General features: G+C 40.7%; 1 protein-coding gene across 1 annotated transcript in view; it reads right to left on the reverse strand.

Annotated features, from left to right (window-relative positions):
• Positions 1-19,279, reverse strand: part of LOC126378811 (uncharacterized) — a 44,285-nt gene that overhangs the window by 12,263 nt on the left and 12,743 nt on the right. Inside the window, exons 7-20 of the mRNA XM_050027221.1 lie at positions 18,807-18,901; positions 17,984-18,149; positions 16,963-17,206; positions 16,324-16,484; positions 15,928-16,148; positions 14,848-14,954; positions 13,461-13,564; positions 13,020-13,154; positions 11,551-11,644; positions 10,086-10,187; positions 9,304-9,412; positions 8,329-8,472; positions 7,622-7,742; positions 6,195-6,277 (exon numbers count right to left, since the gene is read on the reverse strand). Coding sequence (XP_049883178.1) covers positions 6,195-6,277; positions 7,622-7,742; positions 8,329-8,472; positions 9,304-9,412; positions 10,086-10,187; positions 11,551-11,644; positions 13,020-13,154; positions 13,461-13,564; positions 14,848-14,954; positions 15,928-16,148; positions 16,324-16,484; positions 16,963-17,206; positions 17,984-18,149; positions 18,807-18,901 — 1,886 coding nt within the window. The remainder of the gene's footprint in view (positions 1-6,194; positions 6,278-7,621; positions 7,743-8,328; positions 8,473-9,303; positions 9,413-10,085; positions 10,188-11,550; positions 11,645-13,019; positions 13,155-13,460; positions 13,565-14,847; positions 14,955-15,927; positions 16,149-16,323; positions 16,485-16,962; positions 17,207-17,983; positions 18,150-18,806; positions 18,902-19,279) is intronic.

Raw genomic sequence — 19,279 nt, forward strand, 5'->3', positions numbered from 1 at the left:
GCTTAGTACGAGAGAAACAAGAAATAAGTCACTCTAATCAAGATGCAATACAATGACTCCATTGTATACAAAAGAAAAACATTTATTAAACAAGATCAGGCAATAACTGGTGCAAAAGGCGGCTTTATAGCCAAGGTAGCAATTACTACCAGGCAACCTTACGTTTACGATATGTTTGTTGTACCATTTGGCATTGTTTATAAGACAAGATATAAGCCTGGATTAATAAAACAAGATTGTGGTGAAAGAAAACATACTACATTTGCGTCCTCCCGCATTCTAATCATGTTACGTTTGTTGAATTATAATGTGCCTTTGAGTACGTTATCTTGCAATAGGTCCATAGCTTACGCGGCCTCTATCGGAATGGTATCTATTTTATTTCTTGTTGTTGTCACTTGTCAGGTTAAGAATACAATATCAGAAGAAGGAAAAAATGATCGGGCTTCTTTGGAAAGGTTGGAAGGCGCGAAACTCGTACGTAGTCTGCTGATAAAAATGGTGCTACGGACGTGAGTTGGCTAAAAGTCGTTTACATACTTAATGCATTTTTTTTATTTGTGTTTCTGATTCTGATAACCTTTCCATTTAAAATTGATATACATTATGATATATAATTATGTATATAGACTTAGTTAAATAGTTTTTCGACAACAAATCCTGAGGTGATTTTGCAGTCCACTACTGTACACTCAGGACAAACATGGCCGTAAAAAAACCCTAGGACAGAGTTTGATAGAACTTTGCCAGAATCATAAGACAAGTATAAGCTATCATTACATGCAAGTCTCACCAGTGGAGGTTCTTGGACCAAGTTCCAAGTTGCTGATAAGCTTATAATATGCAATACCGTAATGACTTGCTAATGATGACGATTTATTGCAATAGGCAATAGCTTAGGCGGTCTCTATCGGAGAGGTGTCTATTTATTTTTCTTGTTATTATCACTTAGATCAAATTCCGGAAGCAATATAAAAAAAATCGGTAAGATACTTTTGGAAGGGGTAAAAGTCATGAAACTTGAACTTAGCTACCGAGAAACAATGGCGCTGCAGATCCAAATTGACTATAATTCGCTTCAAAAAAGATTTTTTTTTGTTTTTTTTTATGTTTCGGATTCTGGAAAAGATCCTCTTTAAAATGATATACAATATGATACATAATTATTTATTTAGACTTAGTTATCCAGCAACAAATCTTGAGCCGATTTTAGCTCCCACTGTATTTTATCACATTTTTAGCCAGGACAAACATGGCCGTAAAAAAAGAACCCCGGGGCAGAATCTGTTAGAACTTTGCCAGATTCATAGAGAAAGCATAAGCTTTCATTACATATAAGTCTCATCAGTGGAGGTTCTTGGACCAGATTCGCCCATTCTCCTTTAAAACGGCTTCTATACAAGACCGTGAACAGTTTGTCCAATTGAAAAAATTGTGCACAATATGTTTAAAATGTCACACTGGAAAATGTCGATTTTCTTTTCAGTGCAAGACTTGTAAAGCTGGGCACAATTCTCTTCTGCATAAAGACAATTCTGATTGCAATTCAAAAAATACAGTTGCATTGCATTCAACCAACTCATCAATGAGTATATTATTACCTACTATCAAGGTGAAATTAATTACCTATCGGGGCTCAGAGCTATGTGTCAGAGCGCTTCTTGACTCAGGAAGTCAAGCTTCTTTTATAACCTCATCCCTTGTTGCTAAACTGGGATTAAATCCTAAATGTCATAACACCAATATTATTGGCATAGGAAACAAAAGCAATAAAATGACAAAATTGGTTGATGTGACCATTCACTCTCCAGTAAATGATGTGCAGTTGGACATTTCATGTCACATTGTAGGTTCCATCACATCTGATCTGCCACAGCAAACCGTTGATGTGTCCAATCTGAATATTCCATCGAACATTCAGTTGTCTGATCCTGAGTTTAACATTCCAGCTGAGATTTCCATTCTTTTAGGTGCTGACATCTATTTCAACATTTTACAGAGTGGACAGGTGAAGGTTGGGGACGGTTTGCTTTTGCAGAACACCTTGTTTGGCTATACCCTTGGTGGAAATATTCAATGTAAATCACATGATAATGATGCTTTAGTCTCCAACTTGGCAATTTGTGACACTAGAAAACTAGAAAATGTGATGGAACAATTTTGGCTTTCTGAGAGTGCTCCTCAGTCTGCATCAACACCCACTAAGGAATTTCAGAAGGCTGAGAAATGTTTTCAGGACACTATAATACTTGAGGATAATAAATTACATGTTGATATGCCTTTGATTTCAAAAGTGGACGAGTTGCAGCTTGGGGATTCATTCTCAGTGGCACTACAACGATTTTTAACACTGGAAAGAAAATTTAAACGTAACCCTTTGTATTTGGAAAAATATAAAAATTTCATCGAAGAGTATATTGCATTGGGGCATGCTAAGATTGTTGATCTGAGCGACTATGATATCCTAAATGGACATGTTTACTTTCTGGCTCACCATGCAGTCTTTAATGAGGAAAGCTTAACCACCAAATTACGTGTTGTGTTTGATGGAAGCATGAAGTCCAAGCTTGGCATATCACTGAATGATGTCATGTTGAATGGTCCAGTGGTCCAAAGTGAGCTATTCGATATCCTACTCTTATGGAGGACTTTCATATATTCACTTACATGTGACATTCAAAAAATGTTTCGTAGTGTCTTTATCAATCCACACCAAAGATGTCTTCAAAATATTCTGTGGCGTGACAATGTAAACAAGCCTATCAGTTGTTTACAGCTCCAAACCGTGACTTATGGTCTGAAGGCTTCTACCTTCTTGGCTACCCGCTGTCTGATTGAATTGACTCAACGATTCGGTGATCAATATCCACTCGCCACTCAAGCTATATTGCAAAGCACTTATGTCGATGATGTCATCTGTGGATCTGATGATACTTCAGAGCTTCTTCAACTCAAAAATGAGCTTATCGCACTTCTGAAAAAGGGTGGCTTCACACTGCACAAGTGGTGCAGCAACTTTTCTCCAGTGATCGACGATCTCCCCAATGACCATAAGTACTTTGAAAAGTTGGACATCAATACCAACAATATAGTTAAAACACTTGGGTTAAAATGTGATATTTTAAATGACACCTTGACATTTTCTTGTCCAATGATTAACAATGATGATATTCAAACCAAAAGGAAAGTTCTGAGTTTCATTGGCAAGATGTTTGACCCACTCGGCCTGATAGGGCCCATAATTGTTGTGGCCAAACTTTATATGCAAACCCTATGGTCATTGAAAATAGACTGGGATGCAATTTTGCCCCAAGAACAACTCAAAATTTGGAATAGTTTTCTGAACAACTTAACTTCAATGGGTACGATTAGTGTACCAAGATGTGTAAATTCACGTACAGTGGTCATTGTGGAGCTTGTCGGATACGCAGACGCTTCTATGAAAGCATTCGGATGTTGCCTCTACCTAAGGATAGTTAACTCTGATGGCACAGTCTCTGTTAACTTGTTGTGCTCTAAGTCCCGCATCGCCCCATTGAATAAGTCTATCACCATTCCAAAGTTGGAGTTAAACAGTGCTCTTCTTCTCGCGCAGGTTGCGCACAGAGTTCAAAATATTTTAAAAGGTAGATTCCCTACTCTTTCTGTCTACTTATACAGTGATTCTCAAATAACACTTGCTTGGATCAAGTCTTCAAACTTAAAATCTAACCCCTATGTGGTTAATAGAGTCAATCAAATAAAACAATTGACTAATGACACTATGTGGTCTTATGTCAGCACCACTCAAAACCCTGCTGATCTGCTCTCCAGGGGATGTGATCCACACAAGCTGGAATCAAATGCACAATGGTGGCATGGCCCCAAGAACTTATCAGATAAAGATTTTCAACACTCTATAAGTGAAATACAATTTCCCATTCCATCCTCTCATGAGGTCGAATTGGTGGCCAATGTCTGTGATGTCAATGAACCCACTTGTAACTCTAGCAAAGATGACACATTTCCATACAATTTTCTTGATAAATATTCTGACTTTCATAAATTACAAAGAGTTGTTGCCTACATTTACAGATTCTATAATAATTGCAAGAAAAATACTAACAAAAACAGTGATTCATTGACACCACAGGAGATACATAATGCTACATTAGTGATTATTCGTACTACTCAAAAAAGATATTTCTCTAAGGAAATAGAATGTCTTAAAAATAATTCCAACTTAAAGTCTGGCATATTGAATCTTCATCCTTTTTTAGACCAAAATGGCATACTACGTGTTGGAGGTCGGCTCCAGAATTCTAAAGAACTCCCATTTGATAAGAAGCACCCTCCAATTTTGCCCAAATCTTGTCATGTCACAAATATTATTATACGTAATGAACACTTACGCCTTCTACACGCTGGTGCCAAATTGGTGCTCAGTTCCTTATCTCAGCGATTTTGGTTAGTGAGTGGCATACGCGAAGTCAAAAAGATAGTAAACAGCTGTGTTAAGTGCTTTCACCTAAAAGCTGCAGCAGCTAGACAGCTCATGGGGTCTCTTCCACAGGAAAGAATTACTGCCGCTAGGCCATTCAATATTGTCGGTGTAGATTTTTGCGGTCCGTTTAATGTGAAGGTTTCTCGATTGCGAAAGCCATTAGTGACCAAGGGTTATGTTGCGCTCTTTGTCTGCTTCACAACAAAGGCCATCCATATGGAACTTGTGAGTGACCTAACTTCAGACGCATTCTTAGCATGCCTCAAACGATTTATTGCCAGACGTGGAATGCCAGAACAAATATTTTGTGATAATGCTAAAACTTTTAAAGGCGCAGCCAATGAGTTGAATGCACTACATGATCTATTTAAATCTAAAAAGCACGTAGATGCTGTTGACTATTATTGTATTCCTAACTCTATCAAGTTTAGATTCATACCAAGCTATTCACCAGAATTTGGGGGCTTGTGGGAGGCAGGGGTAAAAAGCTTTAAATATCATTTCAAAAGAATTGTTGGTAACATTCTCTTAACATTTGAAGCACTATACACCGTTATTACAGAAATTGAAGCAGTGTTAAACTCGCGGCCTCTGCTTCCTATAAGCTCTGATATTTCTAACTATGAATATTTAACGCCTGGGCACTTCCTTATAGGCAGTGCTCTGACAAGCTATCCTGAACCTGATATCTCTGATAAGTCTATCAATAGATTGAAATTTTGGAAAGTTTTAACTAAAATCAAGCAAGACTTTTGGAAGGTCTGGTCAGGGGACTACCTAACACTACTACAAAGTAGACCAAAATGGCAACAAGGCCACCCCAATTTAAAAGAAGGAGATCTTGTCATTGTGCGCAGTGATAACACTGCACCAATGACATGGCCCATGGCCAGAATTGTGAAGATAATTCCCGGGCCAGATGGTAGAGTCAGGGTAGCTGAAATAAAAATGCCTAACAACAAGATATACTTGAGATCTTATAGAAAATTAAGTCTCTTGCCAATAAATGAGCAAGTAGGTACTCTTTAGCAGTTGGTTAGTGCACTATGTGCTAACCAACTGAACCCAAGACCTCCATACAGTCGTAGGGCTGAAGAGTGCCTGCTTGTTCCAATTATATTGATTACTTAATTGCTCAATAATAATATTGTGTTTAATATTTTATAACTTCAACATTCTTAAACATGTTTTGTTTGTTATAACTTCAAATTCTTAAAAAGGTTTAGCCTTTCATGACTTAAATATCAAAATGTTTAAAAACAAAGTTTAACTTTTTGTAATTCATCATAAATCTCTCTTAAAAATGATTTACTTATATTCTGATATAAATATGTTTAAACTTCTATGACTTAAATATAACTGTTCATACTTACTTGCTCATGGGCCCGGCCCAACTATGTTAAATTAATTAACATTAAATATATATTAAATAATGTATATAATTCAATTTATAAATAATAAGATTTAATTTCATTCATTTCATAAAATACTCTGCATAATTATAAATAAAAAATAACAAAACGTTTTTATGTTAATGGTAACACCATAATCTAAGTTTTTGTATGTTGCCTGTATTTTTTTCTTCTTCTCCTCAACTCACTGCATAATGGTTGTAATTTGTTAAACTTAATTTTAAAATACAGTCCATTTATAATTTACACCAGCTTTTTATTTCTACACTACATACTTAACATTAATATTAACTACTTACTTGTAGTTTCTCGATGTCAAATGTTGAGATATTTCAGATTTCGTCATCGGATTCTCGCAGTCGAAGAAAACTCCGTGCTCTTTCTGTAAAACACCATTTTTTTTAATAAACATGGGTTAATTCGTTAGGTTAACGTTCGAGTGTTATCTAGCTACCATCCCGTGTATTGTTACAAAAACATCTGTTTGACATTGGCACTTAACAAATAGTGATCCGGTTTAATTAGTGTTAAGTGTATCAAAAACATAATTACTAAGTAAGATAGATATTTTTTTTTCCTGACATCGTACTGTATAACGAAATTAAATAATGATCAATCATATAAATTGACAAAATTACGTTTTGATTAAGGAAATAATTATGGGTCAGATTGTGAATTTTATTAAGTTTATTTTTAAGGGGGGGATGGTGTAGCGATATAGTAAATATTATATAAGTATAGCATATTAATCGCGTATCTGTAATCCGATGTCTTAACGGGTCGGCAGTCTTAGCGTGACCGCCGCTCCGGTAATATGTACTGTATATAATACGCGCGCTACCTAACTCAATATAGTGAACTGATATCAGGAAGAGTGCTTTCATTTATTCTCCCGAACTAAAGAACTGAACATATAACTGAACACGATAAATCTGGCCAAACAACACAAAAAACAAATCACTCTCACTGTGAGGCAGTAGTTAAGCGTTGGGCTCACGATCCGGAGGTCCCGGGTTCGAATACTGGTAGCGACATACACAAAAGTCACTTCGTGAGCCCTGGTTTGGTAAGGACATTACACGCTAATCACCTAATGTCCGAAAGTAAGATGATCCGTGCTTCGGAAGGCACGTTAAGCTGTTGGTCCCGGTTACTACCTACGGATGTAAGTAAGTAGTCGTTACATGTGCCTTTGGCGGCTCAATAGTAACCCTGACACCAGAGTTGATACACAAACATAATAAGTAAGTAGTAACCGGGACCAACGGCTTAGCGTGCCTTCCGAAGCACGGATCATCTTACTTTTTGGACAATCAGGTGATCAGCCTGTCATGTCCTAACCAAACTAGAGATCACAAAGTGATTTTTGTGATATGTCCCCACCGGGATTCGAACCCGGGACCTCCGGATCGTGATCGTGGGGATCGTGATAGTGGGGATCGTGATCGTGGGGATCGTGATCGTGGGGATCGTGATCGTGGGGATCGTGATCGTGGGGATCGTGATCGTGGGGATCGTGATCGTGGGGATCGTGATCTTGGGGATCGTGATCGTGGGGATCGTGATCGTGGGGATCGTGATCGTGGGGATCGTGATCGTGGGGATCGTGATCGTGGGGATCGTGATCGTGGGGATCGTGATCGTGGGGATCGTGATCGTGGGGATCGTGATTGTGGGGATCGTGATCGTGGGGATCGTGATCGTGGGGATCGTGTAGAATACTAACTTGTCGTTTGTTGCGAGTGGTCACAGTGTAGATTTCCTTTCCGCTCCTCGAGCTGGTCTCAATTTGAGTTCTGGAGTGCATCGCTATGCCGCCGCTTTGTACTGGGTTCGTCCATTTCAATCTGTAACAACGTAAGCTCAGTATAATAATTATATTTATATATGTCGTGGCCAGATCTTAGTATTGATCATTTCATAATGTTGTTTGTACTATTTTAATTAGGCATAACCGGTTAGGCATACTTTTTCAGTCTTTTGGCTTGTTAATGGTTACTTGTCATACTGTTTTACTTAGCATAATGCTTGTTAAGCCTAATGATGTTTGCTCTATTCTTTTAGGTTTATCACTGTTGGCAACACCAACAATAAAATATTTTTTTTTTATTATTGTGGCAACTTTAAAATCGCTCTCTCTCTTCCTCCTTCAACGCCATCAAGATATAATGTGTATGTCGTGTGCAAGAAAATAAATATTTTTGCTATAACTTTCAACTAAGTCTTTGAATACGACCAACCGCAGACCCCAACAATCACATTTAACTTGGATGCCATAGTGTAACAGTAGGTTAGGCCGCCAACATGTTTATTTAAATAGGTATGAATTTCACACACACAGATGCGCGTGTACGATAACGTCAATGTGTAGTGTCTGTGTAAAACGAGGTGTTTTGTACGAAATGTCCTGAGTAGGAACCAAGCCATACTTACTCCAAAGCCCTTTCCACGGGCGGTAGTCTGACATCAAACTTAATAGGCAGGTGGATGACCATCGACTGCTGGATCCGGACAGTGTGTGCTGATGGATGGAGAGGACCGTCAGTCGACAGTGCAGTCACCGCTGTACCCTGGTATCTGGAAGACAATAAGGCGCTGGTTCCAGTACACACCATCTTATTTTATATTAAAGTCATCATCATCATCAAAGTCATCATCATCTGTTTCAGTGATAAAGTCACATAAACTCTTTGTTTTTCACTTTCCTTCCACCGCCTGTAATTGGAATACCATTGTATTTAAACCTATAAATTATGTAATACAAACTGGATTAAAAAAAAGAAAAGAAAGGAAAACATGAAACAGTAGGACTAGGGCCCTGTGCTGGGAGGTATTCTGGCCACGTCTTTCCCATTAGCGTTACAGATTCCTATGTGGTAGTAGTTTTACAGCTAGTTACATAATATGTAATTTAATTTTTTGACGTTCAAAAAGCGCTAACTTTGTAAGCAAATTTTGAAAAATAAATATTTTTGAATTTGATTTTTTTTTAATCAATTTAAGAGTCACGCTCTTGTCGGTGTAGCATTTTCTATTCCAGTCTATCAAAGTCACATTCCTTGACTTCCCTATAAGACACGACGTTAACCTTTTCTTTAATCTGTTCCAAGTAAGCTCTTCTTGGTCTTCCCCTTCCTCTCTTTCCTTCTAGCTTTCCTTCTATGATGTTTTTAATAAATTCGTCGTGTCTTATTAGGTGTCCAATCGTCTTGCCTCTTCTGTCCTATATTAAAGTATACCTGTCATTTTCTTATACCCGGAAAAGGAGAGCTGTACCGGGTGATAGTGCTCATTTGTCCGGCCAAGTAGTTAATGCCTGCGGCAAATCTACAATAAGTCACGTCAATAAAAGAAGAAAGCGGAGATGACTTATTTGAATTATCTAAAGAAGTATGTTGAAGATTTTACCTTATGTGAAGGTCGTTCCTCCAGGTAAGGTCCTCAGTCGAAGGTGCTGTCAGGTTCCCTCTCAACGACGTGAAGGACACTATAGTTGATAGCAGCCTTACTGGAGTGCCTGTTACATTAATGTAATCAAGTCTATTTATTTATTTCAAATTGGGAAACAAAAAGAAAAAAAGTCTTAGAGAAAATAAACTACAATAGACGATACCAAATGAGCCGTGCACCTGGGTGCGTGTGCGTGTGCGTGTGCGTGTGCGTGTGCGTGTGCGTGTGCGTGAGCGTGTGCGTGTGCGTGTGAGTGTGCGTGTGCGTGTGCGTGTGCGTGTGCGTGTGCGTGTGCGTGTGCGTGTGCGTGTGCGTGTGCGTGTGCGTGTGCGTGTGCGTGTGCGTGTGCGTGTGCGTGTGCGTGTGCGTGTGCGTGTGCGTGTGCGTGTGCGTGTGCGTGTGCGTGTGCGTGTGCGTGTGCGTGTGCGTGTGCGTGTGCGTGTGCGTGTGCGTGTGCGTGTGCGTGTGCGTGTGCGTGTGCGTGTGCGTGTGCGTGTGCGTGTGCGTGTGCGTGTGCGTGTGCGTGTGCGTATGCGTGCGAGCGTGCGTGCGTGCGTGCGCGCGTGCGTGCGTGCGTGGTGCGTGTGTGCGTGCGTGTGTGTGTGTGTGTGTGCGCGAGAATCATATCTTATGGTAAAACTTATGTGTTTCTCTTTTGTTTTAAATTTCTGTCATATCCTGTGTGTGCAATAAAGTATTTGTGATGTTAATAAGGGAAATAATTACTTGAATACACTGACCTATTTCAGTGGGAAAGTCCTTCACCATCTGTGTGGGGTAGTAGACCATCTGCTGGTTGATATGGCTGCCGAAACGGACGAACTCTTCAGTGGACTTCCTCACTATAAGTAGAACAAAAAGGCACAAGCACAGTCAAAGCTACGTTCCTCAATAAAATATACAGGGTATTAGTGACATCGTAACGAATACTCAAGGGGATGATTCAGACCATGATTCTGAGTTACCTTCTAAATAATTTATACATTTATTTATAAAGGTACATACAACATTACAGTGTAATCCAATGCGCTGTATGACGAGAAAAAAAGACAATATAAAAACTAATATAACACAAAATAAACAATGAATGAAAAAATAAACAAAAAGGAAAATAAGACTATGAACATGAAAACCATAAAAAAAAAAAAATACAATTTCAAAATTAAAAGGTAAACTATCACACAAATAATAATAATAATAATAATAATGGGAAAAAAAAACAAAACAGTAAGTAAATCATTAAAAAATCTTCTCGCAAAAAGCCAAACACTCTCTCCATACACTCCACCATCTGTCAGCGAACACATCACAATGTGGTGTCGATTCCAACATTGCGGAGAGGAGACGCAAAGCACGCATGGGAGGTGAATTCGCGTGAGACACAGTGCGTGCACGCGGCACAGCCAACAGCTGGTGGCTGCGTGCTCTCATAAATACAATAAAAAAGAGTAAAGAGTAATATAATAAAGAGTTTTTGTATTGTATTGCAATAAATGACATGATTATGATAAAGGTTCAGTACGATCTACTCTGAACCGGCATGCGTGTATGAAACGATTGATGAATCCACATTCATCAGAAGCATGAGAAGTGAGTCAGGATCGAAGCAAATTGAATAAGTAGTCTCTGCTTACCCCAAAAACAGGTTTTTTTTTTACGTGACTTATTGTAGATTTGCCGCAGATGGCATTAACTACTTGGCCGGACTAATGGGGAGCTTCAGCGCTCCCCTCACATAGTGGGCATATGAGCACGCCATTTAAATATGTATAATTGATCGCCGTAGGCGGTCGGGCTTTCAATTCATCGCGCCTGGCGTCAAGCTCTATTTTTTTTTTGTTTTTTTTTGCCGCAGATGGCATTAACTACTTGGCCGGACAAATGGGGAGCGCTGAAGGCTCTCACCCGGTACAACGTTTAAGACAACAGGCCTGAGGGTGCCCAGTTGGGCGCGAATCTCGGCTCAGGGCGTCGTCTGAGAGGAAAAATAATTAAAAGAAATAATCGTACCTAGTGGGTCGATAGCGATAAGCGCTGATTGAGGGAAATCGTCGACCACGCCGGCGGGGTCGGTATCGGGGTCCTGAAGTGTTTGGTGTCGCGAGCTGATTGGCCGTCTTTATGGCTAGAGTAATCGGGTCGTCGGAAATAACATAGGCTTTATGGGGTTTTTATATATGAGTTATGTATAATATTTCTACTTACAATTTTCAGTATTCCAACCGTCGAACCGTGTTTGGTCGATGTGTGTCGCGTATATAGTTTTGTCGTATACTTTCACCACTATATCGATATGCACCTGAAAGTATTAACAATAGTCTATTGTACATAATAGCTTACTTTTGCTCTTTTATTAGGGTTCCGTAGCCCAATGGCAAAAAACGGAACCCTTATAGATTCGTCATGTCTGTCCGTCCGTCCGTATGTCACAGCCACTTTTCTCCGAAACTATAATAGCTATACTGTTGAAACTTGATAAAGTTTTTTTTTTAATACATCATAAATCGTAAACCGTAATTTACTTTTATAATATTATGTTACTTGCTGTTACGGAACCCTTCATGGGCGAGTCCGACTTGCACTTGGCCGCTTTTTTTGTACATTACTTACACTGCCCGATGATGGCTTTCTTACTAATAAGAAAACCATCGTCAATCACTGTTTCAACTTAAAATATGTATACACACACAACACTACACACACACACACACACACACCCTGACACACACACACACCTGTTACACTGCCTGATGTCAAAATGGTTGTTCACCTTTCATCATCATCAGCCCATTAACGTCCCCACTGCTGGGGCACGGGCCTTCCCTATGGATGGATGGGGAGATCGGGCCTTAAACCACCACGCGGGCCCAGTGCGGATTGGTGGTTATTAATGACTGCTAATGCAACCGGGACCAACGGCTTAACGTGCCTTCCGAAGCACGGAGGAGCTCGAGATGAAAACTTTTTTTTTGTGGTCACCCATCCTATGACCGGCCTTTGCGAAAGATGCTTAACTTTTTACCTTTAAATAAAAATAAAAATGTAAATCAGTTACAATTATTGGACAGGTTTCCCCGGTAAGTAATCAGATACTTTTGTTGGGAATGACCCGCAGTTTCCCTTAAGGCTAGGTACCTACAGTTTTACAGATAATTGAGCCTCTTAATTTTATTTAGATAACATTCAGTTTAGAAAATTAGTACACACTAAAATTTATTTTATATTATGGCAACACCGCATTCTATTCTTTCTTCTACCCTTTGACCATCATGGCGATGGGTGTTGCATTTTTCCACCTTTTGTAAATTTTTATTAAATACAGTCCATTTCTAAATAACAAGCATGTGTTTTTTACTCATATTCAATACCAGCGACGCACAAAATTTAAGTTAATTAATGTACGTTAGTGTTTAAATTATAAACAAGTTATAATTTTTGATGTGGGTAGGTTTATATTTTAGTTACATGTGAGTGTGTGTGTGTGTGTGTGTGTGTGTGTGTGTGTGAGGGTGTGAGTGGGTTTAAATGTTGATAGAGAAGCAATGATTGACTACTATTTCAACTTAAAATACATCGAGAGACGCCGAGCGACCGACCATTCTGACCCGATGTACTGACCGATACCGGCGCATCGGACTTGATAGATTAAATAGTGTAATAAAGACTTAACTAACCTTTTCATGGTCAACAATTTCAACCTTGAGGTCCTTCAAGATGTTAACAAGCTCTTCAGTAAAGTTCTCCGAAGCATTGAACGTCTGGAACCTCTTGAATATATTTGAGGTTACTCCCTCTGCTACGATGTATATCTGAAACATTTGAAATAGATTAAGGGTGTTGTTGGGACCCTCGCTATGTAGGTAATTTTCTGCGCCAATAGATGGCGTAAGTGTAGCTACACCAAAATATTTTATTTTGATCGTAGATAAACTAAGCTAAATGAGCTCTACACCGTTTTGTCACTACATGAAGGTCTAGAGAACCTACAAACAATAAAAAATATTATACTTAAACCCTTCCTATTTTCTTCAGGTTTACTCTCTACATATGAAAAAAAAATGTTCACGATTATTTACGTTTTTGTAACATAAAATACAGAAACATAGTATACTTACGGCGCCATTGTAAGCCAATTCTCCACCAGTGGAGAACTCCACCATGACGAGCTCTGGAAGTCCACTCCACGCTCCACCAACCGTGAGGACTTGTAATGTTGGGCCTTAAAAACAAACCGAAAAAAAATAGCGTCGCAGATTCTACATTATTACGACACACACACGCACACTCACACGCACAGGCACACGCACACACACACGCACACAAACACGCACACACGCACACACGCACGCACGTACGCACACACGCACGCACGCACGTACACACAACGCATGCACGCACGCACACACAACGCACGCACGCACACTCTCACACCGTTGGCTCGACCATTATAGACGGCGATACGGCTCACCACCTAACACGTTGGTCTCGGAAAGAAAGCTCGGTGATGTGTGGGAAGAAGAAGAAGACTCGACAGAAGCCCTCCTACAACTATACGTTTAATTCTGCTGGCCAGTTATTCTGTGCGCCATGTGGCCGAACCTTCAAATCGAAGTTCGGTTTTGCTAGCCACATTAGAGCCTATCATAAAAACGACCTGGGATAGACATTTAGGAGTCACCGTCGCCGGACACGGCTTGGACGCGATGATGATGATGATGATGATGATGTGTGGGTATTTAGTTCACCTTGGCATGGGTGTACCTCTGCCTACCCCAATTGGGATATAACCGTCAGCTTACGTTACGTAACATAAAAATATAAACGGCTGTTTATATAGGCTTATATACAGTCATGAGCAATATCATGTACCCACTTTAGGACCCTGTCGCACTATCATATTTGACAATTACTGAGACTTACGGTTTAATTTGTCAAAAATGTTAATGTGACATCTATTTACAATCTATTTACAATTTATTTACATTATATGGTTTCCGAGGAGCTCGGTGGCGCAGCGGTAAACGCGCTCGGTCTGCGATTGTTGAAGTTAAGCAACTTTCGCAAAGGCCGGTCATAGGATGGGTGACCACAAAAAAAAAGTTTTCATCTCGAGCTCCTCCGTGCTTCGGATGGCACGTTAAGCTGTTGGTCCCGGGTGCATTAGCAGTCGTTAATAACCATCAATCCGCACTGGGCCCGCGTGATGGTTTAAGTCCCGATCTCCCTATCCATCCATAGGGAAGGCCCGTGCCCCAGCAGTGGGGACGTTAATGGGCTGATGATGATATATGGTTTCAAAGTGTATACATATTAGTACTCGCGACCGTACATCCAGCTGCTAGTCACAGGCCTCCCCTCTATCAACCGGAGGGGGTAGCATACTCCACCACGCTGCTTCACTGCGGGTTGTCGGAGGTGTTTTTCCGTGCTTCGAAGGGCACGTAAAGCCGTTGGTCCCGGTCCCGGCTATAGGCTGTATGTCTTGTTAATATGTTAAAATACCTTGCTGGTCAAATGTGGGCTCCTGGCTGATGATGTAGTTGTTGGTAGCCCAGTCCTTCAACCCTGGGTTGGGGAGCTGAGCTGCGAAGAATGGAATGTAGCGAGATCTGAAATATAATTGAGAAATAATGAGAGAAAAGTACTTATTATTAAAACCTCGTTTTACAAATAAACAAGTGAATAAGTTAATCCTCTCAGAGGACGAGGTTCGTCCCCTACTGAGAAGCCTTCAGCGATCTGGATGTCCGGGTTCAATTCTCGACTGTCCTTTGTATGGTAAAGACATTTCAGGCTTGAATCACCTGATTGTCTGAAAAAGTAAGATGAGTAAGACGACCGGTCTTGCGCTGCCCGCATCCAGCGGCTTCCCGCGACCTTCACCAGATCGTCGGTCCACCTTGTAGCGGGCCTACCCACTGAGCGTCGGCCGACACGTGGTCGCCATTCTAGAACCTTTCCGCCCCAGCGGGCATCAGTTCTCCTCGTTATGTGTCCTGCCCACTGCCACTTCAGCTTTGCAATTCTTTAGTTCACCTGCGGATCTCCTCATTTCTGATTCGATCGAGCAGGGAAATACTGAGTATAGCTCTCTCCATTGCCCTCTGAGCGACACCGAGCCTCCTCACGAGACCACGTTGGTAAAGCCACGAGTAAGCGGCCACGTTGGTCCCGGCTATTAGCCATAAAAAAACACCTCCACTAGCCCGCAGTGGTGCAGCGCTGATGTCAGGGTTACTACTCGTATTGAGCCGCCATAGGCCTCTGACATGACTCATGTAACAAGTACATACATACATCAGTAAGTAGTAACCGAGACCAACGGCTTAACGTGCCTGCCGAAACACGGATCATCTTACTTTCGGAGAATCAGGTGATCAGCTTGTAATGTCCTAACCAAACAAGGGATCACAAAGTGATTTCTGTGATATATCCCCACCGGAATTTGAACCCAGGATTCCGGATCGTGAGCCCAACGCTCAACGACCGTCACGGAGGCCGTAACCCCCTCCGGTTGATTGAGGGGGGCCTGTGCCCAGCAGTGGGACGTATATAGGCTGTTTACGTTGCGTAGATACTCACACAGACTCGTATCGATTATAATACTTGTTATTCTTCAGACTCCTGATCGTGGTATACCAAAACCTCTTCAGCTGCGCATTGTCAGAATCCTTGACATAATTGTGGACGTTGAAGAAATCTCTGGCGCCGAGCGGTGAACTCAATATCGTATGTAAAGCTAGAATTCGAAGCTGTATGTGTTCTGTCTCGTTCATTAGGATTGGAAGAGTGTTTTCTGGATTCTGAAAGAGAAGGAACATAAGTTGACGACCAAAGATAAATTTAAAGCACTGCTGGCACTTACTATAGGTACAACCTGTGCTATAAGTACCAATAAGTAACTGGTTGCACTTAAGACGTCCTGGTTACATGTCGTTTGGTCGGACAAATGAAGAACCACGTAGGAAATATACTCACAGCGCCTTTCCAAATGCTAAGGCTGGCCAAAGCCGCCCAGAGCCGCTCGTGTCTGTCCTTTTTCGTGTCTGTGTAGATCTCATCCAGGTAGTTCACTCCATTCTTGCCAATGTTGGTCAAACCTTGGAGCCAAACTAGACGATCCAAGTATTGCGGGCAATCTGAAACCATAGCTTTACCCTTACGCAGGGTTGCCAACCATACAACTCTTGTCAACTTAAACAAAAACCCTTCGAATCCCAGTGGGGACATCACAGAAATCACTGTGATCCCTAGTTTGGTTAGGACATTACAGGTTGATGAGCTGATTATCCGAAAGTAAGACGATCCGTGCTTCGGAAGGCATGTTAAGCCGTTGGTCCCGGTTACTACTTACTTATGTGAGTAGTCATTACATTAGCCATATCATGGGCCTTTGGCGGCTCAATAGTAACCTTGACACCAGGGTTGATGAGGTTGGGAATTCATCTCACAACCCACACGACACAAGAAGATTAGTGTAAAACACCTCCACCAACCCGCAGTGGAGCAGCGTGGTGGAGTATGCTCAATACGTCCCACTGCTGGACAAAGGCCTAAGAGGGTATGAAGCATACTCCACCACGCTGCTCCACCCACACGAGAGAATAAAATACTTACAGTTATACATCCTCAGATATTTGTCATAAATATCGTCAAAATATTGCTGGTCGAAGGAAGTCTCCATAGCTTTATTGACTAGGGTAGCGAAACTCAGAATGCCAGCATGCCGGATCTCCTGAGGGAAGTCTTGTCCAAGTTTGCTGAGGATCTCCAGTTCTTGAAGAAGACTCCTGTCATAGTTCAAGATGTTGTATGGGAGTTTCCGAATCAGAGACACCAGCATTGCATCTTCTATTTTTGCCTGGAAAGAAGACCAGGGGCCTTAGCCGAGTTGCAAACGATTATGACAATTCTACAGAGACATTGAAAAATGTATGCTAGAAGGCAACTCTCTGCTCCGCACCAGCGGCTGAGCTAGATTTACCTCACCCCCTCGGTCTTACTTTAGTCTTCAATCGTATCGCGTCAGACGTCACATAAACAGAGGCGCTTGTACGATAACGTCAATGTGTAGTGTATGTGTAAAACGAGGTGTTGTGTATGAAGTGTTCGAGGTGGTCTTAATAAAGGAATCTCAGCTGAGACTGCCCTCAAGATCATGCAAGTCGCTGTTTTTATATGAGAACTGTCACAATGACATGATCTTGAGGGCATTCTCGAAGCTGAGATTAGTTTATTAATACCACCATTAGATAGCAAATAATATTACTACACTCATCTCATCTGACTACATCATCATCATTGGCCGCATAAAGCCGCCCATTGTACTATTTTATTTCTATATTGTTTTATGTTATGTTATGCTATGATATGCTATACTTTGTTATGCTACGCTATGCTATGGTATGCTATGCTATATTATGTTAAAGAGGGATACATACATTTTTTTTTACGTGACTTATTGAAGATTTGCCGCAGATGGCATAAACTACTTGGCTGGACAAATGGGGAGCGCTGAGGGCTCTCACCCGGTACAAAATTTAAGACACAGGCCTGAGGGTGTCCAGTTGGGTGCGAACCTCGGTTCAGGGCGTCGTCTGAGGGGGTCATATTGAAGGGATACATAACAGAGATATACCTTCTGGTCTACAACCAAGTGCTTTATCAGTCTGGCGCCAGCATCATTCCTGACGTACGGTAGAACCTCAAGGAAGATGTTTCTAGAAGTTTCCAGCTCATAACTCGTGCCGAGGACGTCTTCGAACAGTTCGGCGAGCGAGTCGTAGTACAGTTGGGACATGGAGCTGGAAATAGTTAAAAAAATATATTAGTCCCACTCACTTATCAGGTGAGTTTGTGGTCAAACGCCGAGTGAGAAAATGGTCTTGTGGTTAAAAAATGTTATGTATCCTTGTTTAACATAACATAGCATAGCATACCAAAGCATAGCATAGCATAGCGTAGCATAGCATAACAAAGTATAGCATAGCATAGTATAGCATAACATAACATAAAACAATATAGAAATAAAAGAGTACAGTAGGCGGTTTAACAAAATAAATAAATAAATAATAAATAGAGCGAAGAGTCATCATTAATTTAAGAGCCACGCTCTTGTCGGTGTAGCATTTCTCTCCATGCTACTCTATGGGACAAATATAGAAGTGGTTTCCCTCTGGCCTTCCTGAAGCGTACATTGTTGAAATCACTTGGTATAAATGTCCTTTGGCTAGAACATTGCAGGCTGAATCACCTGATTGTCCGACAGTAAGATGATCCGTGCTTCGGAAGGCACGTTAAGCAGTTGGTCCCGGTTACTACTTACTTATGCAAGTTAGTAGTCGTTACATGAGCCATTGCCCTTTGGCAGTTCAATAGTAACCCTGACACCAGGGTTGATGGGGGTTGGTAATCTACCTCACAACCCACACGATAGAAGAAGAAGATATGTGATTACTTACTTCAAAAGTTCAATGAAGTCCAAGCTATGTATTAAAGATGCATTCCTCACAATATTGTCTGCATCTATTCCTTGTCGTGCTATCTTCAGTAGCATCTAAAAAATAATAAAAAAAATATTACAATTTAAAAGAAAGAAAGAAATAAATGTTTATTATAAAGGGACACCACAGTAACAAATACAAAACAAATAACAAATATATATAATATAAAACACGGAGTAACACACAACTTACAATCAAACAAAACCCATAATAAGTAAGTATATTTGATTTGATTTGATAATAAAAACAACATACACGAGAAATACAAATAATAATTGAGTGTATGGACCGGTCAACGATGGTGGTGGTGTCCTTTATAAAAGGTTTGTAATTTAAGCTATGTAGTGGTACTAATTCCTGTAAACACCATCTAATTTCATTTTTAAGTTATATCTTTCATTTTCTTATCCACCGAAAAGGAAAGGGACGGA

This window comes from Pectinophora gossypiella, chromosome 27 (genome assembly GCF_024362695.1).
Source record: "Pectinophora gossypiella chromosome 27, ilPecGoss1.1, whole genome shotgun sequence".
NCBI classification, from domain to species: Eukaryota; Metazoa; Arthropoda; class Insecta; order Lepidoptera; family Gelechiidae; genus Pectinophora; species Pectinophora gossypiella.